Source organism: Nicotiana sylvestris, chromosome 9, assembly GCF_000393655.2.
Source record: "Nicotiana sylvestris chromosome 9, ASM39365v2, whole genome shotgun sequence".
Lineage (NCBI taxonomy): Eukaryota > Viridiplantae > Streptophyta > Magnoliopsida > Solanales > Solanaceae > Nicotiana > Nicotiana sylvestris.
Window position 1 is genome coordinate 70,111,496 of NC_091065.1, and position 27,944 is coordinate 70,139,439.

General features: G+C 39.4%; 1 protein-coding gene across 1 annotated transcript; it reads left to right on the plus strand.

Annotated features, from left to right (window-relative positions):
- The first annotated feature begins 3,221 nt into the window (after nt 1-3,221).
- Nucleotides 3,222-5,676, plus strand: LOC138877725 (uncharacterized). Its single transcript, XM_070157355.1, has 3 exons — nt 3,222-3,368; nt 4,843-4,995; nt 5,236-5,676. Exons 1-3 carry the CDS (start codon nt 3,222-3,224, stop codon nt 5,674-5,676), a joined length of 741 nt encoding a protein of 246 aa, XP_070013456.1.
- Nucleotides 5,677-27,944: the final 22,268 nt, after the last annotated feature.

Below are 27,944 nucleotides of genomic sequence, written 5' to 3' on the forward strand. Positions count from 1 at the left end.
TAGAGATTTTTCCATGTTCTCCTCTTTATTGAAGCGAACAATGTAGTAATCTTCCCCTAGATCGATCAGTGGAAAGGGTTCAATTGGTCTCCATAGTTCAATTATTCTTTTTCAAAACATTGTGGAGGATTATTTTGCCTTGAAGTTTTATTATGAGGGAGAATCTCCACGGGTGGTAAATTCTTATTTTGTCTTCCTTTGTAATTGGTACAACATATGTATTATTGTGTGGATCTTGGACTTGAATCTCCTCATTATCCGGAGTTAAGTTAGTGTCCATGGGGATTTGGTGTGGCAAAGGTGATTGAAACGATTCATCTGCCATTAGTTTTTCCTTGAAAGAAGAGGAATTTGTTTCCATTAATGTTTGCTTTGCATTTATGTCCGGTAGTTTTGGAGGAATTGGATTTTGGATGGTATTTGGATACATGGTGCAGTGTTGGATGAAAAGAAAAAGAAAAGGGTGGTTTTCTATGAGAAAAGAGTGGTTTTTAGAGAGATGATGGAGCTTAGCTTGACTCCTTTCACCACATGAATCTTTTATACCGCTTGATTAATGTAGCATGCGTAACCAATTATAATTAGTTTAATTTCTAATTTTAAATTAAAACAAAATACGTACTATAACCTCGTAAAACATAGACGATAAAAAATGTAATTTAAATTCAATATATAAAGAGAGATAAATATTTTTTTTATTTTACACCGGTGTTCGGTACTTTTTATTAAAATCCTGACTAAGGCTGGAAGTGTTTCGTATCAGAATTATTTGAAATATATTATCCATCCTATTGCAACATTTGGTGTTTGAATAAAAGAAATTAACACTATTCCAATAACCTCTCACTTTTTATGCTAAAATTAATTTTGTTGCTCCTTTTGGGGATTACAAGGATAAAACTATTATTTGAAGCTAGGGTAATATATGCTACTACTACTAGGGGTGTATAAAGAAAATCAACAAACCACACCAACCCGATAATTCGACTCAAACCGAGAAAAAAAATCCGACTATGGTTTGGTATTGGAAAAAAAAACTGACCATAATTGATTTGGTTTGGTTTTTACTAATGAAAGTCAAACCGAGACCAAACCAACCCGACATTATATATAGAGAAATTTTAGATATATTTAATATATAAATATATTTATTGTGATGTAATTTATAAATATTTCTTAAAAAAATTCACAATTTTATCTTTTAAGGTATTATTTTAATGTTGGACTTAGAACTTTTTGACTGTTCCAATAAGTTTTATAGCTATTAATATTAGTAAGTTAAATAATGCTTACAAAAGCTCAAATCAAAATCAAATCAATACTAATTCTAACAAAATACATTCAATTCAATAGTCAATACTACGAACGGGAATGTTATATCTATTTTTATTTTTTGCAATAATTTAGATAAAAATGCATAACCTACTTTTATCTTTTCTTTAACGTTTAGTCATGTAATTAATACTCTCTTATTAGTCTACTTACTTTAGCATGACTTAGTACTTTTAGATTATGTTTATTTTTATTATAGTTTTTAATTAACAACATTTATATTACATAATTTTATTGTCTTTATTATTGAATATTTTAGGATAATGCCATGACACATCTTATATTTTATATTATTTTCTTGGAAAATATTTTATATAGTTGTATCTTACTAGTATTAAAGGAGTATTTTGAGCAAAAGTTATATGTTTTGTTCTACGAAGATATTACCAGGAAAAAAAACGAAAATCCAAGAAAAACTGAGATTGAAATATTCAAGTTTTATTGGTTTGGTTCGGTCTTTAGATTTAATAACCCGACACAATTGGTTTTGTTTGGTAATCATAAAATTTGAACCAACCCGACCTATGTACACCCCTAACCGCTACTGCATCTATTTTTCATTTTGCATGACAATATTACGAATTTAGCGAATGGACAAATTTTTCTTGAACCACGACTTCTAAGTACTTTCTAAATATTTTAAATTATAGAAATCCTGATCTATGGAAATTTTATTTACTTACCTAATATGTAGATTTATTTTTAAAACAAAGATTAAAAATCGGCACTTCCCCAGGGTGAATCGGTGGTACACCGGCTCCCAGAGCAACTACATTATTGTTTTCCCCATGAAATCCAAGACCATCATCGCCATGTACGGGTGCGTTTTGTGAGTTTGACATATTTTAACCTGAGAAAAAAAATTCTTGACTAGAACAAGTGTGAAAATAACGTATGTTATCAGAATCAGTACTGAAACAATCACTATTATCCTTAGCTCCACGGTGGGTGCCAAACTATTTACCCTAAAATTCGAGTAACAATTAAACTTGTATTGTGGTTTTAAAGATATGTGATTTAATCCAATACTAATTGATAAACAAGTAATCAAAGATAAAAATTAAAGAGTAGAGCAAGTCAAACCAGTGTGCAAACAAGTCTCGACCTCGAGCTAAGGCAGCCTTGAGGTGGGTTAGCAAGAACAGTAAAATAATAAAGTAATTCTGATCAACAGTAAGCAAAAAGTGATGTTTTTATATTCTCTTGTCAATGATTGATGACTTACAAATGATTGGGCTCTCCTTTATATAATAGGGGAGTCCTAAATAAGGTACATTTCTATTTCTAGTAGGGAATCTTATTGAACAGCTGTCTAACCTCCTAGTACAAATCCGTACCAGAATTTACGCCGTGATCTTAGGGCCACTGCGGGAATCTCGCTCTTTCTATTATAAAACCATAGCGGTATTATCTCAAGGTTGGTCATATTTGGCCTCGGTGTTCATCGAGCACTTCGATCTTCGAGTCTTGCACTCCGCCATCGTACTCGAGCCTGGTCCATTTTGAACTTATCCTCGAAGAGATCCCTCGAGCCTATGAAATCGGGCACCCCTAATTTTGACCGTATACAGATAGTCCCCGCATTTCTTAGAATAAAATGAGAAGAAACGACTTGAGCTTCAACTTTCTGGATTCCCTGATGATGATGTCACCCCCGTGACGTAGGCACTCAAAGTGAATGAAATGTCCTGTCAGTTCGCTTTCCCAAAACATTAAATGCTTCGCCAGTGGTGGTCGGCCACAAGCACCGTTGAACCGTCGTCGCTTGCCTATAAATACAAGGCTCAAATTTGAATAAAAAACTTTTACTTCCATTTTCAAACCACCGCCCTTTTAGTGCCAAAAAAATATCAAGCTCTGCCTACTTCCGCCTCTTCTAACCCAAATCAATGGCGAAAACCTCTAAAACAGTTCCACAAAAGGAGAAAGCTTCCTCCTTCTCTTCCCGGCCGGCCGGTGATAAAGCGCTGGCCCTTCATGATATTATTCTCGACCGATGTGTCATAAAGAAAGACTTCAAAGTTGAAAATCCCCCCGTAATTCCTGGCCGATGCAAGCATGTATCGAGTTATATTTGCTCGATAATGGAAAATAACCTCAAGGCCATAAAGAAGGATTATGGCTAGGGGGACGAGGTCATGGTACAGATCGCCGACCCCGAGGAGAGTATAACTTATGTGGAGGGGTTCCTGAGTGTTTACACTTACCCCTTCATGTTGGGTCCCCTCGATCCAATTATGATCAACTTCTGCAAGAGGTATCAGGTCACCCTCGGCTAGATCCATCCTTCTTTCTGGTGTATAGTGATCATGCGTCGCTATTTCTCCAGCAAGGTTGAGGGGCTAGAGTTCACCCACAATCACCTTATCTGATTGTATCGACCTCAAAATTTTTTAGGGTTGATCAAACTCCAACGCGGTTGACCAAGGTCTCTTTGCTAGCAATGACGAGGATAAGGACCGGGGATGCATGAGCCAGTTCATGCGAGTTAAGACCTCTAACGTCATCCCCGAGGAAAAAATGCCATTCCTAGAGAAGTGGAACCCCGATCGTAAGTGAAATCTTTTTTCCCAGTAGCCTTTTATATTCCGTTTTTGCATTGTGTGATGCCTTCACCTTTTTTGCAGCGGTTGCTTGGATGCCTCATGCAGTCACCGACCTTGAAGACTGGGTCCGAAAACTAGCTACGACCTCCTCGTATGACGAGCGTTGATGGCGTGACCTAGCGAGGGGCAAATGGGAAGCCAAACACCACGGTAAGTTATTTTCCCAAGTTTTTTATGCTTTCCCCTTTACTGGAGATGTCACTTCACTCATGCCTAATTTTCATTCATGTAGGCATTGGAGATGTCTTTGAAATGAGGCCAGCCCCGCCTGGGGAAGAGACCAAGTCCCCGATTCCAAAATCGAGGAAAGATAATAAGAGAAAATGGATTTTGAAGCCCGAAGACCCCCAAGATAGGAGGGGTCCTACACGAAGATGTAGGAGGAACCTCATTCATATGGACATAGACACAGTCCACCAACTGAATGATGAAGAAGAAGACGAGGGCGAAGAATTAGCGTTGGTGACCCGAGCTAGGAAGCCAATTGAAGCCACCAAGCCCTCCGAACCACAAAGCCCCCGAATCTCCCGAGGTCGAGATTATTCCTCGGCCTTCAATAAGCACACCAAAGGGGACAAGTTCCGAAATCCCCAGGGCTGAATAGAGCGCCCCGAGCGATTTGCTCGGGGCCATGACAATAGGTCACTCTCCATTGCTACCGTCTTATTCTAAGGAGGTCATAAGGGAAGCCCGAGCTCTGGGAACACCTAATTTAAGCAGAGTCCCCGGTAAAGATGATCCTTTCCGAGATTGATTTACTGGGTTGATGATGCCGCCGATCTCAATGATGCATATACTCTCTTCAAAGAGGCTTAACGTATTTTCTCTCAAGTAAGCATTAATTCCTATCGTTGCAATCTCTTCTTCTTCCCTTACCCTAACTGATATCTCTTTTTCTGCGTAGGCCTTTACTAGGTTTAGGGCCGACCTGAGCCAATGTGAGGCCGAGCTCAATAAGCCCTCGAATGAAGGGAAGGCCCTGAAGCTCCTTTGCATCCAAAAGGAGGAGGAGCTCAAGGACCTTCGGGAAGACTTGGCTAAGGCTCGTAAAAATGAGGTCGAGCTAGACAAATAGGTAACTGTCATTTTGAAAGAGTGTGGTTTACTCGACCCAACTGTGGAGGCTAACACTTCAGTGTCTCAGCTGCAGCAAAAACTGGAGATGATCGGGCAGCTTCAAGGAGAGGTCGATTAGGTTAAGGCCGAATGCAACCGATGGAAGGAAAATATGGACCGCCTTGCTGCGAAGAAAGAGGCTGCACTAGCCAAACTTGCATCGGCTGAGACCTAACTCCAGGGTGCTAAAGAGAAAAATTCTTCCCAGGCCAAAAAGATCACTGAGCTCGAGGTCAAACTTGCCGAAGTCGGGGTTGAGGTTGCTGAAGCTAGGTCTGAGGTCGAGAAGACGAAGGCCACGGCTGATAAAACAGTTGTCGTGTACTTAAGGGATGCTGAAGCTGCTCAAACGGAGATAAGAGAAACCTCCAACTGGGAAAAATGGAGTAATGTTTTGGCCAAGTGCCAATCCCGGAGGGAGACCCTTGAAGAAATCCATGCTCGAGGTTTCGACCTCATTGAAGAGATAGCTCAAGCAAGGGCATTCGAAGTTGATGCTAGATTTCTCGTCTCCTCCTCCTCCGACGATGATGATGAAGGCAGCCAAGGTGGGTTTGACAATGAAGAGGGGCCCGAAGAGGAAGCTGCTCTAGAGGGAGAAACTAGCCCCGGGCATAGATAGGAATTTTCTTTCTCTTTTTGTATTTTTCTTTTTGTAAGACCTTTTGTCGGATCCTTGTACATATCATTTTTCAAGTATATAAAAGAAAATATTTCCTTGAATGTCTTCTCAATGTTTCTTGCCTTACAAAATTCTTGCAATAATTTCATTCTTTGAACAGTGTGTTCGAGATTCTATCTCGGACAGCTTCCTTGAAATTACCATGGTCGAGTTCGAATAAGGTTCGAACTTTTGGGGCATAGACCCATGGCTATTATTTCCCCTTTTCGGCTTAAAGACTTAGTAAAAATTTCTTTATGCCTTGGCATGCATTTTTTACCCATTGGTTTCTTTTTGAGGGTTTAGTGTCGATCGGAACCCTTTTGTTTCTTTTGTGCCTTAGCACAAGTTTGTATTTGAATAATTCGATACCTCTTAAGGTTTTTTCGAGGGCTGATTTTATCGAAGCCCTTTGATTATTTTGCCGAGGGTAGCCTTTATTAACCGGTTTTCAGAGAATTCGAATGCCTATTTTTATTGCGGGATTCGGACGTCTCCGAGCCGCGTTATTCCAGCCGTAGCCTTTAGTATGACCATAGCCGTTGGTATGCCTCTTGGACTTGTTTCCCGATAACATTTCGAACTTGTTCTAAATGTAAGTCCCCGAGTATGATGGTCTTGGACTTTACGTCGAGGGGTGCCTCTTTGAGGTCTTATGAATCCAAGTTTAGATAACATGAAAGTGTTGACTGTCGATGACAGTCCCCGAGTATTAGAGGTGTATTTACATTTTGGCCCTTGAGCCATTTCTCACAGAATCACAAGTATGGAGCTCATATAGTAGCAAATTTCTTTGAGACACAAAATGTTTGATATGGAAAGAATGCTTCTTTGAATAATTCATACATACGTACATGTTTTCCATCGATACTCAACTATTCTATATGGACATGGTTCATCCGACCACTTGGCCCATTACAAAGTTTTCCTATCGAGGCCCTCTTTGGTGTGAAGTATTTTTCTCGAAGATATAACCTCCGAGGGTGATGCCCCTAGTATTCGAGGTTGATTGAAAAGAAGTCGTGGATACTATTTAATTCTCGTTAGGTAGCACATAGTTGTTGCCTCGTTAAAAATCTCGCCGAAAAAACCTATTTGGGATAAAAATCGGACTAAGGGAAAAGGGTGCAATGCGTGCTTTAAAACCTAAGATCTTCGTGTTAAATAATTTCCTCGATGCCTTTATCGAACACCTACAATAAGTTAGTGTCGAATATAAATGGAAAAGGGGAAAAAGTCATACCTCAGCAATAATATCGATGACTCGATATGGTCTGTCACACCTCCTTTTTCCGCACCCGGGGGGTGCAAGGGAGTTTTTTCCAATTAAAGGACAATCGAAACGGGATTGGTTTATTTATTTCAGAGTCGCCACTTGGGAGATTTAGTGTGTCCCAAGTCACCAATTTTAATCCCGAATCGAGGAAAAGAATGACTCCATATTACAGTCTGCGTACCAGAAATCCGGATAAGGAATTCTGTTAACCCGGGAGAAGGTGTTAGGCATTCCCGAGTTCCGTGGTTCTAGCACGGTCGCTCAACTGTTATATTCGGCTTGATTATCTGATTTTATACAAGTGTGAACTTATGTGCAAAATTTAACTTTTAACCGCTTTTATCATTTACTGTTTTTATCAAGAATTGCAACGTTGTGAAAATGTATCTCGAACCGCGTTACAATCAATGTACCCGTGGTCGTCGACACACTTTGACTCCGTTGAGATTTGGATTTGGGTCACATCAATGTGCACCCGAGTTTAAGGAAATTAAATTATTAAAGGCGCGCCTAAAGCGACTAGCGTATTTATTTTGGGTAGGACCGTGGAATTTTACTAAACGGTCCATCCCGAAGCCTAAACAATTTTTAAAGCAATATTTATTGAGGGCCCCGCAATTTGTATTTTTATTTGGCGAGGCTCACCTCGTTCTTTATTTCTAATGAATTTGCAACGTCATGGACATGCATCTCGAACCACGTCACAGTCAATGTACCCGTGATTAGAGAGGCATTTCGAATCCGTCGAGATTTGGATTTGGGTCACATAAATGTGCACCCGAGTTTAAGAAGGTAAAGTTTATTAAAGCGTATCCTAAAGAGACTAACGTGTTGTCATTTTAGGAAGGTTGTGAGATTTGCTAAACAACCCGTCCGGGAAACTAAATGCTTCAATGATTTACATTTAACAAGGGCCCCGCATCTGCGTGTTTTGTTTATTTTCATCGAGGCTCATCTCGTTCTTATTTTAAAAGGATATCCTATAGCAACTACGTTTCTTGTCGTGTTCGTCTCTATCAATTGAAAACGGTAGACAGTCCTAATTAATTACATGATTGCGAGTTTACTTATAACAGGATTTAAAATGCTTTTACAGAATAATAAAATGTGACTGCGATTATGGATAACTAGCCGAAAATTATGGGCCCAAACCTAGCTCATGCGAGATGGCCAGACTTAGGCCCCCTTTTTCGATATGGGCCTAACTGATTTGTTTCGATTTGGGCTCGGCCTTCATGAGATTGAGGCCTAGGACTGATTCTTTGTTCTGTGAAATGAGTTTATCAATTTATATGGGACAATCTGGCAAAAGGAGAAAGAATTTTAACTAAAGTGGATAGTTTTCCTATTTGGCTTACATTAGAGAATATATTACACCCTCAGACTAAGTCTAAAGGTACAACTTATTACACTGGGAATGTTTTTTCACCTAACAGCACACATACATGACTAGCATGCATTAACCTGCATTGATACACTAAGCATGTAGGCTACTTCTATTATCCAAACAAAAATGTAACTACTATATACTACATGACATTTAACACAACAGTCCACGTGTATATAAACAATCTGCAGGTCCTCTCTTTTGCATTTATGTTCAAACTCTCAGTTACATTAGTGGTATCGATTGTGTACCTGGTAAGGAGGACAAAGAAGAAAGGAATGATCAGCTAAGCAATATGCAGTGAATACAGCAAACGGGGGTGGTGTTTAGTGGTGTTGTTCGGACGAGAGGGAGTAGGGGCTCGTAGGGTTTTGGGTGGTTTGTTGCCGGTGGTGATGGAGGAGGCAGAAGGAGTGGTCGTGGGCTTTGACGACGGAGGGAGCTGGTCGTTGTTTGTGGTGGTGCTCGGACGTTGGTGGAGGGAGCTGGTCGTGTGGTTGTCGACGATGGAGATTTTCTGGTTCGTTTTTCGGCCAGTTATGATGGTTCGGCGTTAGAAGGGTTGTTTTGGTGGTCGGCTGGAAAATGACGACGAGGGTGCTGGCTGCGACAGTAGGGATGCTGGGGAAGGTGACGGAGTGGTTAACGGGGGTTGGTGGTTTGGCAGTGTGAGACGATGAGGGAGTGGTGGTTTTTTTTTGCGAAGGAGGGGTGCGACGGGTCTGGTTTTTTGGGGTAGGGATCCTTAGGGTTTTTGGTTTTCTCTTCTTTAGGAAGAAGAACGTCCACAGTGCATTTTTGGGTTTTCCCTTTTAAAATCTGTTCCTCCCAAAATTTCCAAAAATCCCTCCTTAATCCTTTCTTTGTCCGTGTATTTGATCCCTTTGGCCAAGAAAAATGAGCCCCACGCGTGGTGGGGTTCAAGGTTTGTGTCCCCCACGCGTGGTGGGGTTCCCCATGTGTCGTGGACTCGGTTTATTATGGGCTAGGTCCGAAAATTAGGCCTAAAATCGGGTAGTTTGAACCCGAATATTATTCTTTTGCCCGGATCCGAGAATAAGAACACGACGTTGCTTAACTAATTATGTAAGCAGAATAGCTACTAAAATAAGACTAATTATTTAAAACAAAACTATATTATTATTTTCTTAATATTTTCGAGATTAAAATAGCTACTTAATATTAATAAAACTATTTTGTAATTTTCGTTTTTTAATAAAGACAAAATATAAAGTAATATTTTTTGTATATATTTTTTTCAAAATTAAAATGACTACGAAACATTAATTATATTTTTTGTAATTTTCGACTTTATATAAAGTACCAAAATAAAGTACAATTTTTGTATATTTTCAAGTTTATGAGAAATACATAAACTAAAATTTATATATGTATTTTTGTAATTTTCCTTTTTTGCGACGAAATAAAGCAAAAATAGTCAAAATAGCTATATTAGGCCTAAATTACATATTTATGCTAAAAATGTGAAAATTCTCGGGGAGGGTCAAAAATCAGGTGTCTACAGCTGCCCCTCTTTGACCTGGAAACACGAAGAGTTTTCCGACAAAGAACGACTAGACATGTTTTTGACCCGACCATTACTTGGAGGGACTACACTACGGAAAGGAAGGGGATGTGACCGAGCCCTGGTATCTGAGCTGCCTACATATCCTTGGTTATACAGGAATCAGGCCACGTGTAGTTCGGAAACGAGAGAGATGGTTAAGTGTACCGAGGTGTAGAGCCGATCGAGGTGCCGTTCCGTTGAGGTTCCGGTCCGTGGTCCTGTCATTACATCAAAATGAAAACTGAAAAAGACTAACTAAGCCTATCAGCTACTAGTTACAAGGATTCCTATCTTTAAGTCTTCTGAAACTTGATCTTGAGTCTTGAATGGTGCTTCACACAGACTTTGGATTCGAACCTTGCTACTTGCTAGTTGCAGGTGCTAGTTCTTGAGCAGACCTTGATACCCTTTTTGTGTCCAGCTTTTGTTGACCATCTTAGACTGTTGACTCGCATTCTTGAGGCGAGCTTCTGCTATTTATGACTTGGTTGAATGCTGGGGATTTTAGCCGTAGCCTTCTGATTCCCGGTGCTGGGGATTTTTATTGTTTCCTGCAGGGGATTCCCGTTGTATTCCTCTGCTTTATTGATTCTAAATGTGCTCCTTTCTCATATGAGCGGGATTTTGGCTTGATTACTTCTTTTCTTTGTCCTTGTTCTCCAGGTGGACGCCTGATTTCTTCTTTTCTTTGTCCTTGTTCTCCAGGTGGACGCCTGATTTCTTCTTTTCTTTGTCCTTGTTCTCCAGGTGGACGCCTGATTTCTTCTTTTCTTTGTCCTTGTTCTCCAGGTGGACGCCTGATTTCTTCTTTTCTTTGTCCTTGTTCTCCAGGTGGATGCCTGATTTCTTTTTCTTTGTCCTTGTTCTCCAGGTGGACGCCTGATTTCTTCCATGTCGGCTTGCATTTTCCTCCGATGCTTTTATTTTGTGAACTTGAGGGATGGTACGGGCCTTTTGCTCCTCTGAGTACCAGTTTTCATTTTGCTTGATCCGCTGGGGACATGGCCTTCTTCATCAAGCCTTTCAATGGTTCCTTCGGCGGTATGGCTCTCTTCATCAGATTTGCCACGCTGGGCATGACTCAATGTTCACAAGTTGTTTCTTTCAAAATGCGTCCTTACGCGTCCTTTTGACTCATGTGCCTGAGTTTGCCGCCCTCTGCTTCCCGGCGCTGGGGATTTTTATTGTTACCCGCTGGATATTCCTGTTGTAACCTTCTACCTTCCAGTGGGGTTACTACTCTCAAAACCTGAAATATTTAAACTAAAACATAAAAATATTCCTCTCGTTATACAGGTGGGCGCCTATTTAAACTAAGACATGAAAATTATTCCTCTCGTTATACAGGTGGGCGCCTATTTAAACTAAGACTGAAAATTATTCCTCTCGTTATACAGGTGGGCGCCTATTTAAACTAAGACTGAAAATTATTCCTCTCGTTATACAGGTGGGCGCCTATTTAAACTAAGACTGAAAATTATTCATCTCGTTATACAGGTGGGCGCCTATTTAAACTAAGACTGAAAATTATTCCTCTCGTTATACAGGTGGGCGCCTATTTAAACTAAGACTGAAAATTATTCCTCTCGTTATACAGGTGGGCGCCTATTTAAACTAAGACTGAAAATTATTCCTCTCGTTATACAGGTGGGCGCCTATTTAAACTAAGACTGAAAATTATTCCTCTCGTTATACAGGTGGGCGCCTATTTAAACTAAGACTGAAAATTATTCCTCTCGTTATACAGGTGGGCGCCTATTTAAACTAAGACTGAAAATTATTCCTCTCGTTATACAGGTGGGCGCCTATTTAGACTAAGACTGATAATTATTCCTCTCGTTATACAGGTGGGCGCCTATTTAAACTAAGACTGAAAATTATTCCTCTCGTTATACAGGTGGGCGCCTATTTAAACTAAGACTGAAAATTATTCCTCTCGTTATACAGGTGGGCGCCTATTTAAACTAAGACTGAAAATTATTCCTCTCGTTATACAGGTGGGCGCCTATTTAGACTAAGACTGAAAATTATTCCTCTCGTTATACAGGTGGGCGCCTATTTAAACTAAGACATGAAAATATTCCTCTCGTTATATAGATGGGCGCCTATTTAAACTAAGACATGAAATTTATTCCTCTCGTTATACAGGTGGGCGCCTATTTAAACTAAGACTGCAAATTATTCCTCTCGTTATACAGGTGGGCGCCTATTTAAACTAAGACATGAAATTTATTCCTCTCGTTATACAGGTGGGCGCCTATTTAAACTAAGACATGAAATTTATTCCTCTCGTTATACAGGTGGGCGCCTATTTAAACTAAGACATGAAATTTATTCCTCTCGTTATACAGGTGGGCGCCTATTTAAACTAAGACATGAAAATTATTCCTCTCGTTATACAAGTGGGCGCCTATTTAAACTAAAACATGAAAATTATTCCTCTCGTTATACAGGTGGGCGCCTATTTAAACTAAGACATGAAAATTTATTCCTCTCGTTATACAGGTGGGCGCCTATTTAAACTAAGACATGAAATTTATTCCTCTCGTTATACAGGTGGGCGCCTATTTAAACTAAGACATGAAATTTATTCCTCTCGTTATACAGGTGGGCGCCTATTTAAACTAAGACATGAAAATTATTCCTCTCGTTATACAGGTGGGCGCCTATTTAAACTAAGACTGAAAATTATTCCTCTCGTTATACAGGTGGGCGCCTATTTAAACTAAGACTGAAAATTATTCCTCTCGTTATACAGGTGGGCGCCTATTTAAACTAAGACTGAAAATTATTCCTCTCGTTATACAGGTGGGCGCCTATTTAAACTAAGACTGAAAATTATTCCTCTCGTTATACAGGTGGGCGCCTATTTAAACTAAGACTGAAAATTATTCCTCTCGTTATACAGGTGGGCGCCTATTTAAACTAAGACTGAAAATTATTCCTCTCGTTATACAGGTGGGCGCCTATTTAAACTAAGACTGAAAATTATTCCTCTCGTTATACAGGTGGGCGCCTATTTAAACTAAGACTGAAAATTATTCCTCTCGTTATACAGGTGGGCGCCTATTTAAACTAAGACTGAAAATTATTCCTCTCGTTATACAGGTGGGCGCCTATTTAAACTAAGACTGAAAATTATTCCTCTCGTTATACAGGTGGGCGCCTATTTAAACTAAGACTGAAAATTATTCCTCTCGTTATACAGGTGGGCGCCTATTTAAACTAAGACTGAAAATTATTTCTCTCGTTATACAGGTGGGCGCCTATTTAGACTAAGACTAAAAATTATTCCTCTCGTTATACAGTGGGGCGCCTATTTAAACTAAGACATGAAAATATTCTTCTCGTTATACAGGTGGGCGCCTATTTAAACTAAGACATGAAATTTATTCCTCTCGTTATACAGGTGGGCGCCTATTTAAACTAAGACTGAAAATTATTCCTCTCGTTATACAGGTGGGCGCCTATTTAAACTAAGACATGAAATTTATTCCTCTCGTTATACAGGTGGGCGCCTATTTAAACTAAGACATGAAAATTATTCCTCTCGTTATACAGGTGGGCGCCTATTTAAACTAAGACTGAAAATTATTCCTCTCGTTATACAGGTGGGCGCCTATTTAAACTAAGACACGAAAATATTCCTCTCGTTATACAGGTGGGCGCCTATTTAAACTAAGACTGAAAATTATTCCTCTCGTTATACAGGTGGGCGCCTATTTAAACTAAGACTGAAAATTATTCCTCTCGTTATACAGGTGGGCGCCTATTTAAACTAAGACTGAAAATTATTCCTCTCGTTATACAGGTGGGCGCCTATTTAAACTAAGACTGAAAATTATTCCTCTCGTTATACAGGTGGGCGCCTATTTAAACTAAGACTGAAAATTATTCCTCTCGTTATACAGGTGGGCGCCTATTTAGACTAAGACTGAAAATTATTCCTCTCGTTATACAGGTGGGCGCCTATTTAAACTAAGACATGAAAATATTCCTCTCGTTATATAGGTGGGCGCCTATTTAAACTAAGACATGAAATTTATTCCTCTCGTTATACAGGTGGGCGCCTATTTAAACTAAGACTGCAAATTATTCCTCTCGTTATACAGGTGGGCGCCTATTTAAACTAAGACATGAAATTTATTCCTCTCGTTATACAGGTGGGCGCCTATTTAAACTAAGACATGAAATTTATTCCTCTCGTTATACAGGTGGGCGCCTATTTAAACTAAGACATGAAATTTATTCCTCTCGTTATACAGGTGGGCGCCTATTTAAACTAAGACATGAAAATTATTCCTCTCGTTATACAAGTGGGCGCCTATTTAAACTAAAACATGAAAATTATTCCTCTCGTTATACAGGTGGGCGCCTATTTAAACTAAGACATGAAAATTTATTCCTCTCGTTATACAGGTGGGCGCCTATTTAAACTAAGACATGAAATTTATTCCTCTCGTTATACAGGTGGGCGCCTATTTAAACTAAGACATGAAATTTATTCCTCTCGTTATACAGGTGGGCGCCTATTTAAACTAAGACATGAAAATTATTCCTCTCGTTATACAGGTGGGCGCCTATTTAAACTAAGACTGAAAATTATTCCTCTCGTTATACAGGTGGGCGCCTATTTAAACTAAGACTGAAAATTATTCCTCTCGTTATACAGGTGGGCGCCTATTTAAACTAAGACTGAAAATTATTCCTCTCGTTATACAGGTGGGCGCCTATTTAAACTAAGACTGAAAATTATTCCTCTCGTTATACAGGTGGGCGCCTATTTAAACTAAGACTGAAAATTATTCCTCTCGTTATACAGGTGGGCGCCTATTTAAACTAAGACTGAAAATTATTCCTCTCGTTATACAGGTGGGCGCCTATTTAAACTAAGACTGAAAATTATTCCTCTCGTTATACAGGTGGGCGCCTATTTAAACTAAGACTGAAAATTATTCCTCTCGTTATACAGGTGGGCGCCTATTTAAACTAAGACTGAAAATTATTCCTCTCGTTATACAGGTGGGCGCCTATTTAAACTAAGACTGAAAATTATTCCTCTCGTTATACAGGTGGGCGCCTATTTAAACTAAGACTGAAAATTATTCCTCTCGTTATACAGGTGGGCGCCTATTTAAACTAAGACTGAAAATTATTTCTCTCGTTATACAGGTAGGCGCCAATTTAGACTAAGACTAAAAATTATTCCTCTCGTTATACAGTGGGGCGCCTATTTAAACTAAGACATGAAAATATTCTTCTCGTTATACAGGTGGGCGCCTATTTAAACTAAGACATGAAATTTATTCCTCTCGTTATACAGGTGGGCGCCTATTTAAACTAAGACTGAAAATTATTCCTCTCGTTATACAGGTGGGCGCCTATTTAAACTAAGACATGAAATTTATTCCTCTCGTTATACAGGTGGGCGCCTATTTAAACTAAGACATGAAAATTATTCCTCTCGTTATACAGGTGGGCGCCTATTTAAACTAAGACTGAAAATTATTCCTCTCGTTATACAGGTGGGCGCCTATTTAAACTAAGACACGAAAATATTCCTCTCGTTATACAGGTGGGCGCCTATTTAAACTAAGACTGAAAATTATTCCTCTCGTTATACAGGTGGGCGCCTATTTAAACTAAGACACGAAAATATTCCTCTCGTTATACAGGTGGGCGCCTATCTTCAATGCTTGAAATGTAAAGACTGAATGTATTCCTCTGTTATCTGGGCGGGCTCCCAACTTCAACACTTGAAAAGTAAAGACTGAATGTATTCCTCTGTTATTATGGGCGGGCTCCCAATTTCAACACTTGAAAGTGAAAAGACTGAAATGTATGCCTCTGTTATCTGGGCGGGCTCCCAACTTCAACTTTTAAAATAAACATCATTCCTCTCTTCAGGCGGGTTCCTGATTTTAACAACAACTTTTGAAATAAACGTCATTCCTCTCTTCAGGCGGGCTCCTGATTTTAACAAGAACTTTTAAAATAAACGTCATTCCTCTCTTCAGGCGGGCTCCTGATTTTAACAACAACTTAGGAGGAAATGCCTCTCCTATGGGTAAAACTAAAACAAACTTAGGAGGAAATGCATCTCCTATGGGTAGAACTCTAAAATTGACTTAGGAGGAAATGCATCTCCTATGGGTAAAAACTAACTTAGGAGGAAATGCGTCTCCTATGGATAAAACTAAACTTATGAGGAAATGCATCTCCTATAGGTAAAACTTAGGAAGTGCGTCTCCTATTAGTAAAACTTGACCTAGGAAGTGCGTCTCCTATTGGTAAAGGCATGGAATGTGTTCCCTTGTTATATAGGTGGGCACCTAAAATATGCAATGGACAGACAAGAAAAGTATTCCTCTCGTTATTCAGGTGGGCGCCTGGTTTCAACAACAACTTTGAAAATAAAATCCTATTCGAGGGCGGATGAACCCAAAATATCCTATTCGAGGGCGGATGAACCCAAAATATCCTATTCGAGGGCGGATGAACCCAAAATATCCTATTCGAGGGCGGATGAACCCAAAATATCCTATTCGAGGGCGGATGAACCCGACATATCCTATTCGAGGGCGGATGGACCCGACTTATCCTGTTCGAGGGCGGATGGACCCGACATATCCTATTCGAGGGCGGATGAACCCGAAATATCCTTTAAAACTTGAAAATGTCTTACCTCAAAACTTGTTGGGGATTATTACTTACCTGCTGGGGGATAAAATGTTATCAGCTGGGGGTACCTGACTTCCAGAAAATTTTCTAAATGGAAGGAAAATTTTCTGCCCCAGTTTGATAATATCCCTTGTGGCATGCAATTCTGGCATCAATGCCATTTCCGTTACCTGCTTCAAATCAAACAAAATTTTGTTAGTTTAAAACATGGTGGTTGGTTGTGATACTCCTACTGGGATAGCTTTCCCTTTCTCCTTCCTTGCTCTGCGTTCAACAACTTGTTGGGGATGATATTATGTGCTGGGGGTATCCCTCTTCTTTTGTGGCATAGCTCGGAAACTGGCATTTCCCCGACTTTTAGTCTTGTATGAATTTCCCACAAATTCATGCTCACTGCTTTCCTTTATTTGTTCACGGGCCTTGTCCTTGAGGTTTATAACCTTGGTTTTGGCAAGGGTATCCCTCTTGACACTCGTCAATCCTTTTGTCAATTCCCTTTTGCTGGGGTTATTTTTGTTGACACTAGCCTCGCGTTTGTTCCTTGCTGACTAAACCACTTGGATGTACTAGTCAGATCTCATTTTGGAAAGCTGATGACCTATTTTGAAGTCAATTCACACTTGTTCTGACCAAGCAGACTCTATTGGGGATTTTTCTATGAAAGGTAAAAGATAAAAAGGGAACAGAATAAAAGGACAAAAGGAAAAAGACGACCTTTTAACAAAAGAAACTATAAATAAAAACCTATCAAACGCAAATACCGACTCTAATGGTCATGACATGCATATGTGGCCTATCCTCCGCCGTTAACCATCTTTCCGGATCTTCAATTGGCAATTCCCCATCTGATTCTTAATCCTATTCGACTTGTAGTGCCCAAAGGGTTTTCACTATCAAGCCTCTCTCATTTCTGGTTTTCTCTCAGCTTTCATCGCCTTACGGTGCCTGTGAAGGTTTTCACCAATAAGACTCTCTCATTTGTATCACTTTCCAGCTGGGGATTTGGAGTGTTGCCGGTATGACTCCCTCTGCTAGAGATTAGAGTCTTTTCTGCTGTGGAACAGAATGTTAGGTTCGCCGGTAAGACTCTTCATTTGTCTGACTTGGCATCTTTTGAAGACTGATTGGAAGGTCTTTCTTTGGACCGTAATGTGGGTTTTTGGATAGGGCCAGAAAGAAAGGGTATAAAAAGGCTCAAAAATACATTAATTTTGGGTTATTAGTTACAACCTTCGGAATTAGATTTATTTACAACAAACACAACCTTTGCCCCAGTTTCTTGCTTGGGGATATATTAATTGATTTTTTTTCATTTTTCAAAACTATGACCGAGCCGTGAAGCGCCTACGTATCCTCTTTGAGGAATCAGGTCAAACGTAGTTCCCAATTCCTCTTTTTCATTTGACTTTCTTTTGTTTTTTTTTTTGCTTTTTGTTATCATTTTTCTCTTCTTTTCTCTTTTTTTTCATTTTTTTTTCGCTTTTCTTTTTGTTGTGTTCTTTTTTTTTCTTTCTTTGTTGCTACTGATTCCGAACGAGGGGTATAAAAGAAAATAAATAAGGATCAAAAGGGGTTAACGAAGGATAAAGTGTTTGGGTAGCAGAACAAAATGCCTTCGTCATTCCAGTCTTCAAAACATGCCAAGTGCAAACAACACACTTTAAATTTGTAGTCTCTTCTGATGGTGCTGGACTTGACAATTATGTTAAACATTTTATTTTTCCTTTGTCATTTCTAAGCACCGTTGGGCGACACTCTCATTATCATGACCGACCCTCATGCCAATTTGGCGAATCTTGCTTTTAACGGTTTTCTTTGTGCTTAACTTGCCCCAGTTCCACATGACTCGAGCTCTGAATAATCTCAAACCGTCCTTATTTTCTTTAAATGGTCTGATCGCCTTTCCGGGGTTTTATGATTAACTTTTAAGATTAGGCCCAAAAATGTGTGCGCGTGTCATGCCACTAGAATCGGCACTGAACAAAATGATAAAAGGACTAAACAAAAGACGACTGGAACTAACAAAAGACCGGCTTTGTATTAGACTACCGGCGAAATGGTTTGAATAATAAAACAAACAAAACAACCAGAATAAAATCCTAACACAACTGGAAAAACTTAAACAAACCGCTATGACAAAACGGAAAGATAAGCGGAAAGATATTGACACAAAACAAAATCCGAATTACAATCCTAATAATCCGAACAAACAGAAATGACAACAAAATAAGCCACCACAAGCTTCTCTCTTGCTAACCAAGGAACGGAGCGTTCTCTCACTTTATCAAAATTGGCATCTTAGCCACTGAGCTTCGCATCAGTATTGCCTAGGCCATTACCAACTTCAATATCATCAACCTTAGTCAACAAGTCCCCAATAGGATTCAAGCGCTTCTGTTATCAGGCCTGATCCCAGCAGAGTGTGTATCATGAGGTGCAAGTAAAGGATTCTGTGTGTCATTGTCCGGCTTTCCACAAACAAACCACCTAAACTTTCATTGCGATTCAAAACAAAACAGGTTAGGATGGACTCAGTCGGTCCCCGTTATTAACAACATCTTTTTTTTCTTTCTTTTTTTTTCATTTTTTTTTCATTCATTTTTCATCATTTTTTTTTCATTCTTTTTTTTTTCATTCTTTTTTTTTCATTTCCTTTTTTTTTGCTTTTCTTTTTGCTGTGGTCGAATCTTATGGAGATTGCCTATGTATCATGACCCCGCATGAATCAGACCTTGCGTAGTTCGGGCCAATAAACAACAGTAAACATTTTTCAATTTTCATATTAGAACAAACTGGGTTTCGAGGATTTAAAGATGACCCACAAACTTGAAAATCAAACAACCCGCATATTCTAATCAAAAGATTTATGAAATCAAAAAACAAAAGGCTAGCTCCCTATGTTCGACAAATGCAACCAAATGGTTATTTTTTGCAAATGTGGCCCCTTCTAAATTTCACATGAATTTTGAGGACGGGGAGGATTATTTTGACACTTTACCAACTTGTCCATTCTTTACGAAAACAACCTTTCGACAACTGAAAGATACTCTAAGGCTATTTCGGCAAGAACGGTTTAGGACGCGGCCGAAGCTGGCTCGGCTTATTTTGACCAAAAATCCAAACGGTATTCACCTGACCGCTGACTCTTTGTTTTTTTTTCTTTTCAAATTGCAATAAAAACCTGGTGTTGCAAACACGGCCCTTCAGCGCCTCGGGGACGAAGATTTTTCAAGGCTGTGTGGGTCAACTGGACCAAATTTTTTTAAAAAAATGACCCAAAGGTGGCTGTTTATGCAAAGTCAGCCTTCCGGCATCCCTTTCGGGAACATTCGGCTATGTCTGGATAAAACAACGTCACCCGACTTCTTTATGAATCTTAAAATTTGACATATTATTTTTTGTTATTTTTTTTTAGCAAAAGGGGAGGTTGGACACCGCCAGACTTATTTATGACAAAATTTAAAATTTTGACACGTTTTTATTTATTTATTTATTGGTTTTTGGCTATTTTAGCAAAAGGTGGGGTTGGACCCGATGAGGGTTGCCTACGTATCTCACATCCGGTGAGAATCAAACCCGCGTAGTTCGGGTAAATAAACTATTCTTTTTCCATGTTTTTTTTATTATTTTCACAACAATCAAGTAGACTATAATTTTTCATTCGTAACAAACAAACAAATTGACGAAAAACATAAAACATTCCTTCCTTTTTTTTTTTTTTGAAAAGGTGGAAGAACTACTTTAAAAGAAGAACTGAAGTATTTTTTTGGATTTTTGATTGATCTTCTTTTGAAAGAAATACTTCTAAGATATATTTTTTGAATTTCATTTGCTTTTTTTTTATTCTAAAGAAGAAGAAGAAAATATTTTTTCGGAATTTTACTTTTAATAAAAGAAATGCTTCTCAAAATGTTTTTGAATTTTTGAATTTTCTTTTCAATTTTGAAAGAAGAATCAAAATATTTTCGGATTTGTTTTTTTTTATATTATATTATTTTTTTTAAAAAAAAACAATTAGAAAGACTTTCTAAAGAAGTCAATAATGGAAAAAATATTTTTGGATTATTTTAATTTTGTCATTTTCATAAACAAATAAATAAAACATATTTTATAAACAAGACTCTTTTTTATTTATTTATTTTTATGGCAAGACAAACTATTTTCTTTTCTATTAATGTTTTTTTTAAAAAAAAAAACAAGGCAAAACAATGATGATTTTTTCTGCTTTTCCTTTGCTTTAATAAAACAAACTTAATAAGACATTTTTTATTTTCTCAAAATTTCGGCAGAGTTTCGACACTACTCGGACATTTATTTTTTTTTCTAACAATAAGTAGTTATATCTCTACACTGTTATTTTCTCCTCTTTTCCCCTATTTTCTAATTTGTGGATGATGAAAACATACACAGTCTTTTTTTTTGAATTTCAATGTTTTATATATATATATATATATATATATATATACATATATATTTTATTTTGTTATATTTATTATATTTTCAAAAATGTGGCATGGGGGACATAGGGAATTTCAAGACTTCTTGGATTCCGCCAATGCCTCCCATGCGCTTTTCCCAACATATGAAGCATGGGGGACATAGGGAATTCCAAGACTTCTTGGATTCCACAAATGTTCCCTAGGTGCTTTTCCCAAAAATGAAGCGTGGGGGACATAGGGAATTCCAAGGCTTCTTGGATTCCACAATTGTTCCCCATGTTTTTTGATTAAAATAACACCATGCTGGAAAAACGTGCAACCTTCTTATTAAACGTGGTCAACATAACAAAGTGTGTCATTTGTCCGTCACTATCATTGGTCCGCCAAATGACCCATTCACCCTTGAATAAATACAACATGTAGCACATAGGATGCCGAAGATGGTCTATTATTTTCAGGTTGCTTGTCCTAGACGGACCCAACCCCTGTGTTGAGTCCCCTAAGTCAGATGCACATGATGCAAATAAACGTTCCTACTAGGGATCCGGCATGAAGCTGAGTTATTCTAAGTTCATAACCTGGGTATTTGTTCTAGACAGTGTACCCGAGCGGACAACTCGGGTACACCGGAAGGAGCTCCTTTCCGGGAACCAAAAGGCCAGCCGGCTTAGAAACTTTCCGAGCCTCTTTTATTTAGGGTACGACACTAACAGAATAGGGAGTCTCAACCAGTAAGCACATCCCCGGAGGTAAGAAGAGAAAGGTTTCGGCACAGTTTATATACAGTTCAAATAATATCAAAGCGGTAAAAGCATCATTTAGCACATTAGGCTCAAACATGTAAAAATCAGATAAAACCAAATATAACAATTTATCTAAGCTCGAATTTCTAACCCTGAACCAGTGGTTCTGGGTCATCTTCCCCAGCGGAGTCGCCAGAGCTGTCACACCTCCTTTTTCCGCACCCGGGGGGGTGCAAGGGAGTTTTTTCCAATTAAAGGACAATCGAAACGGGATTGGTTTATTTATTTCAGAGTCGCCACTTGGGAGATTTAGGGTGTCCCAAGTCACCAATTTTAATCCCGAATCGAGGAAAAGAATGACTCCATATTACAGTCTGCGTACCAGAAATCCGGATAAGGAATTCTGTTAACCCGGGAGAAGGTGTTAGGCATTCCCGAGTTCCGTGGTTCTAGCACGGTCGCTCAACTGTTATATTCGGCTTGATTATCTGATTTTATACAAGTGTGAACTTATGTGCAAAATTTAACTTTTAACCGCTTTTATCATTTACTGTTTTTATCAAGAATTGCAACGTTGTGAAAATGTATCTCGAACCGCGTTACAATCAATGTACCCGTGGTCGTCGACACACTTTGACTCCGTTGAGATTTGGATTTGGGTCACATCAATGTGCACCCGAGTTTAAGGAAATTAAATTATTAAAGGCGCGCCTAAAGCGACTAGCGTATTTATTTTGGGTAGGACCGTGGAATTTTACTAAACGGTCCATCCCGAAGCCTAAACAATTTTTAAAGCAATATTTATTGAGGGCCCCGCAATTTGTATTTTTATTTGGCGAGGCTCACCTCGTTCTTTATTTCTAATGAATTTGCAACGTCATGGACATGCATCTCGAACCACGTCACAGTCAATGTACCCGTGATTAGAGAGGCATTTCGAATCCGTCGAGATTTGGATTTGGGTCACATAAATGTGCACCCGAGTTTAAGAAGGTAAAGTTTATTAAAGCGTATCCTAAAGAGACTAACGTGTTGTCATTTTAGGAAGGTTGTGAGATTTGCTAAACAACCCGTCCGGGAAACTAAATGCTTCAATGATTTACATTTAACAAGGGCCCCGCATCTGCGTGTTTTGTTTATTTTCATCGAGGCTCATCTCGTTCTTATTTTAAAAGGATATCCTATAGCAACTACGTTTCTTGTCGTGTTCGTCTCTATCAATTGAAAACGGTAGACAGTCCTAATTAATTACATGATTGCGAGTTTACTTATAACAGGATTTAAAATGCTTTTACAGAATAATAAAATGTGACTGCGATTATGGATAACTAGCCGAAAATTATGGGCCCAAACCTAGCTCATGCGAGATGGCCAGACTTAGGCCCCCTTTTTCGATATGGGCCTAACTGATTTGTTTCGATTTGGGCTCGGCCTTCATGAGATTGAGGCCTAGGACTGATTCTTTGTTCTGTGAAATGAGTTTATCAATTTATATGGGACAATCTGGCAAAAGGAGAAAGAATTTTAACTAAAGTGGATAGTTTTCCTATTTGGCTTACATTAGAGAATATATTACACCCTCAGACTAAGTCTAAAGGTACAACATAAACTTTAAAATACGGCAAATATATTACTACTACTCAAATTTACCACGACAAGACATGGAAGCAAAGAACACACCGAGGCAACAAAAATAACATGAATACTCACGTTTAACAGCAACGTCGAGTTTCAACACTTTGAACTCGCCAAAATGGACAGCAACAACCTCGACGTACCGGACCTCGACGAACCAAAGTCGACCTCGACGGAACTCATCCCGGACAGAACTTCTGGGCTATTTTTTTTGAACGTTTTTGGTTAAGCCTCAGCTGGTGTGTATGTGTGTTTTCCGGTTAGTCATGGCACGGAGGGGAGGGTCGTTCACGGCGTGGGGGAGTCGTTTGGGTAGTGGAGGATGGTTAACGGGGGTGGTGTTTAGTGGTGTTGTTCGGACGAGAGGGAGTAGGGGCTCGTAGGGTTTTGGGTGGTTTGTTACCGGTGGTGATGGAGGAGGCAGAAGGAGTGGTCGTGGGCTTTGACGACGGAGGGAGCTGGTCGTTGTTTGTGGTGGTGCTCGGACGTTGGCGGAGGGAGTTGGTCGTGTGCTTGTCGACGATGGAGATTTTCTGGTTCGTTTTCCGGCCAGTTATGATGTTTCGGCGTTAGAAGGGTTGTTTTGGTGGTCGGCTGGAAAATGACGACGAGGGTGCTGGCTGCGACAGTAGGGATGCTGGGGAAGGTGACGGAGTGGTTAACGGGGGTTGGTGGTTTGGTAGTGTGAGACGATGAGGGAGTGGTGGTTTTTTTTTTGCGAAGGGGGGGTGCGACGGGTCTGGTTTTTTGGGGTAGGGATCCTTAGGGTTTTTGGTTTTCTCTTCTTTAGGAAGAAGAACGTCCACAGTGCATTTTTGGGTTTCCCCTTTTAAAATCTGTTCCTCCCAAAATTTCCAAAAATCCCTCCTTAATCCTTTCTTTGTCCGTGTATTTGATCCCTTTGGCCAAGAAAAATGAGCCCCACGCGTGGTGGGGTTCAAGGTTTGTGTCCCCCACGCGTGGTGGGGTTCCCCATGTGTCGTGGACTCGGTTTATTATGGGCTAGGTCCGAAAATTAGGCCTAAAACCGGGTAGTTTGAACCCGAATATTATTCTTTTGCCCGGATCCGAGAATAAGAACACGACGTTGCTTAACTAATTATGTAAGCAAAATAGCTACTAAAATAAGACTAATTATTTAAAACAAAACTATATTATTATTTTCTTAATATTTTCGAGATTAAAATAGCTACAAAATATTAATAAAACTATTTTGTAATTTTCGTTTTTTAATAAAGACAAAATATAAAGTAATATTTTTTGTATATATTTTTTTCAAAATTAAAATGACTATGAAACATTAATTATATTTTTTGTAATTTTCGACTTTATATAAAGTACCAAAATAAAGTACAATTTTTGTATATTTTCAAGTTATGAGAAATACATAAACTAAAATTTATATATGTATTTTTGTAATTTTCCTTTTTTGCGACGAAATAAAGCAAAAATAGTCAAAATAGCTATATTAGGCCTAAATTACATATTTATGCTAAAAATGTGAAAATTCTCGGGGAGGGTCAAAAATCAGGTGTCTACATGGTCCTTCCCAATTCGGGCCTAGTTTCCCTTCATTTGGGTCTCGAGTGTTTAGGGTGACTTTCCTTAGAACTAAGTCCTCGATTCTGAAGTGACGAAAGTTGGCCCTTTTGTTGTAATATCTCTTGATTCTTTGCTTCTGTGCAGCCATCCGAACAAGCGCAACTTCTTGTTTTTCATCCAATAACTCGAGGCTAGTATTCATAGCCTCGTGATTTGATTCCTCCGTTGCATGCCAAAATCTGGCGCTAGGTTCCCCGGCCTCAACTGAGATTAAGGACTCGGAACCATATACTAAGGAGAATGGGGTTGCCCCCGTGCTGGACTTTGATGTTGTTCGATACGCCCAAAGGACTTCGGGTAGGACTTCTCTCCATTCCCCTTAGCGTCACTCAACCTCTTCTTTAAGTTTTGGATAATGGTCTTGTTTGTCGATTCGGCCTGTCCATTTGTGCTTGGGTGATATGGCGTCCATAAGATCCTTTTTATCTTGTGTTCTTTGAGGAACTTCGTTACCTTACTGCCGATGAATTGCTTTCTGTTGTCGCATACGATTTCAGCAAGTATCCCGAATCGACACACAATGTGATTCCAAATGAAGTCTATAACTTATTTTTCTCTGACCTTCTTGAAGGCCTGTGCTTCCACCCATTTAGAAAAGTAGTCAGTCATAAACAAAATGAATTTAGCTTTACTTGGGGCCGTTGGTAGAGGGCCGACAATATCCATCCCCCATTTCATGAATGACCACGGGGATAAGACTGAATGAAGTTGCTCACTGGGCTGATGGATCATCAGTGCAAAACTTTGGCATTTATCACATTTTCGAACAAACTCCTTAGTGTCTTTTTCCATGCTATCCTAGTAGTACTCTGCGCTGATGATTTTGTGAATCAAAGTATCAGCGCCAGAGTGGTTCCCGCAAGTGCCTTCGTGGACTTCTCGTAGAACATAATCGGTGTCTCCCGGCCCTAAACATACTGCCAACGGTCCATCGAAGGTCCTTTTGTATAATGTTTCATCTTCATCCAGTGTGAATCGTATTGCTTTGGTTCGCAAGGTTCTTGACTCTTTAGGGTCCAATGGGAGCTTTTTGTTCTTCAAGTATTCAACATATTTATTCCTCCAATCCCAGGTCAAACTTGTAGAATTTATCTTGGCGTGACCCTCCTCGACCACAAATCTCGATAATTGGACGACAGTCCCCGGGATAATATCGTCTTTTTCAACTGATGATCTGAAATTTGCAAGTGCATCATCCTCACTATTTTGTTCTCGAGGTACGTGATCTAGAGTCAACTCCTTGAAGCAATGCAATGTTATATGTAACTTGTCCAAATACCTTTGCATTCTATCCTCTCGAACTTTGAAGCTTTTGTTTACTTGATTCACCACCAACATAGATTCGCACTTGGCTTCAATGACTTCTGCCCCCAAAATTTTAGCCAGCTCGAGACCTGCAATCATAGTCTCATACTCGGCCTCATTGTTAGTCAACCTAAAAGTTTTGATAGATTGTTTGATAGTGCTACCTGTGGGCGGCTTCAAAACAATGCCAAGCCCGGACCCTTTCACATTCAAGGCACCGTCCGTGAAGAGGGTCCATACCCCCGATGATGTACCCGATTTTAATAGAAGTTCCTTTTCCACTTCGGGTATGACGGCTGGCGCAAAATCGGCCACGAAGTTTGCTAAAAGGGACTTGATGGCCGTTCAGGGTTGATATTCAATATCGTAACCGCCAAGTTTGACAGCCCATTTGGCCAATCGACCCGATAACTCGGGCTTGTGCAAAACATTTCGGAGTGGATAAGTGGTTATCACACTTATGGGGTGACACTGGAAATATGACTTTAATTTTCTAGATGTGGTCCGACTCACGTAATAAATAGGAAATTACGTACATTGCTCTTCTTGAACTAGTATAACACTTACTGCTATTTTGGATATAAGTATAGCTTCTCATCTGCCTTCGGAGTGTGGAGCAGAGGTGGGCTCAATAAGTACCGCTTCAATTACTACAATGATTATTGACATTCCGGGGTCCATGAGAAATTATTTTTCTTTTTGAGTAAGGAAAAGAACCTGTGGCTTCGATCTGATGACCTCGAAATGAATCGGTGTCACGACCCCAAATACCCCGGTAGTAATGGTGCCTATCACAGTACTAGGCAAGTCAACCCAACATTTAACCACAATAACTCTTTTTATAAAAGCATTGTCTAAAACCATTTATGTCTCAAATTCTCATATGAAATATATAAATCAATAGAAATATGCGGAAATCAGTACAAAATATACCAACACAACCCAACAATCCGGTGTCACTAGTCATGAGCCTCTAAATACAACCAAGACACATTCTAAATAGTACAAAATAAGTCTGACATAACAAACTACTAAAATAGGAAGGAGGAAGGCAGGCTGCGAACGCCGTGCAGCTATCTTGCGATCTCCGATGAAACTCTGAGAGTGCTGGAAGCTCTCACTCTGATGCTCGGGCACCTGGATCTGCACACAAGGTACATGGAGTAACGTGAGTACACCAACTCAGTAAGTAACTAAAGTAAATAAGGTCTGAGTGCAGTGACGAGCAGTTAAAAATCATATAAAAGTTTTTCAACAGAAATATCAAGTCAAACTCAGCAGCTCAATAGCCAGTTACCTCATAAAACTTCAGTTTCAATTACAATACTTTGAAATCATTTATTCAACATTTTTCAACAGAGGCTCAGTACGAAAGAAGAGTGAAAGCTGAAAAATGTCATAAATGGGCCCTTTAGGCAAGGTATCACTCATAAGTATAGCCTCTCGGGCAAGCCTCTTAGTCACTCGTGACTCATCCCTCGTCAATCATTACTCACACTCAGCACTCCAGCTCAATAGATATCTCATAATAGTAATAACAGTGATAACCGCTACGGCGTGCAACCCGATCCATAGTTTATAGTCAACTACGCTC

Excerpts from the sequence above, each read along its gene's own strand:
- LOC138877725 (XM_070157355.1), top strand. The coding sequence starts at position 3,222 with ATGGCGAAAACCTCTAAAACAGTTCCACAAAAGGAGAAAGCTTCCTCC. Across the intron at positions 3,369-4,842 it reads TCAAAGTTGAAAATCCCCCC|GCCTTTACTAGGTTTAGGGC; the intron begins GTAATTCCTGGC and ends TTTTCTGCGTAG. Across the intron at positions 4,996-5,235 it reads CTAAGGCTCGTAAAAATGAG|GGTGCTAAAGAGAAAAATTC; the intron begins GTCGAGCTAGAC and ends ACCTAACTCCAG.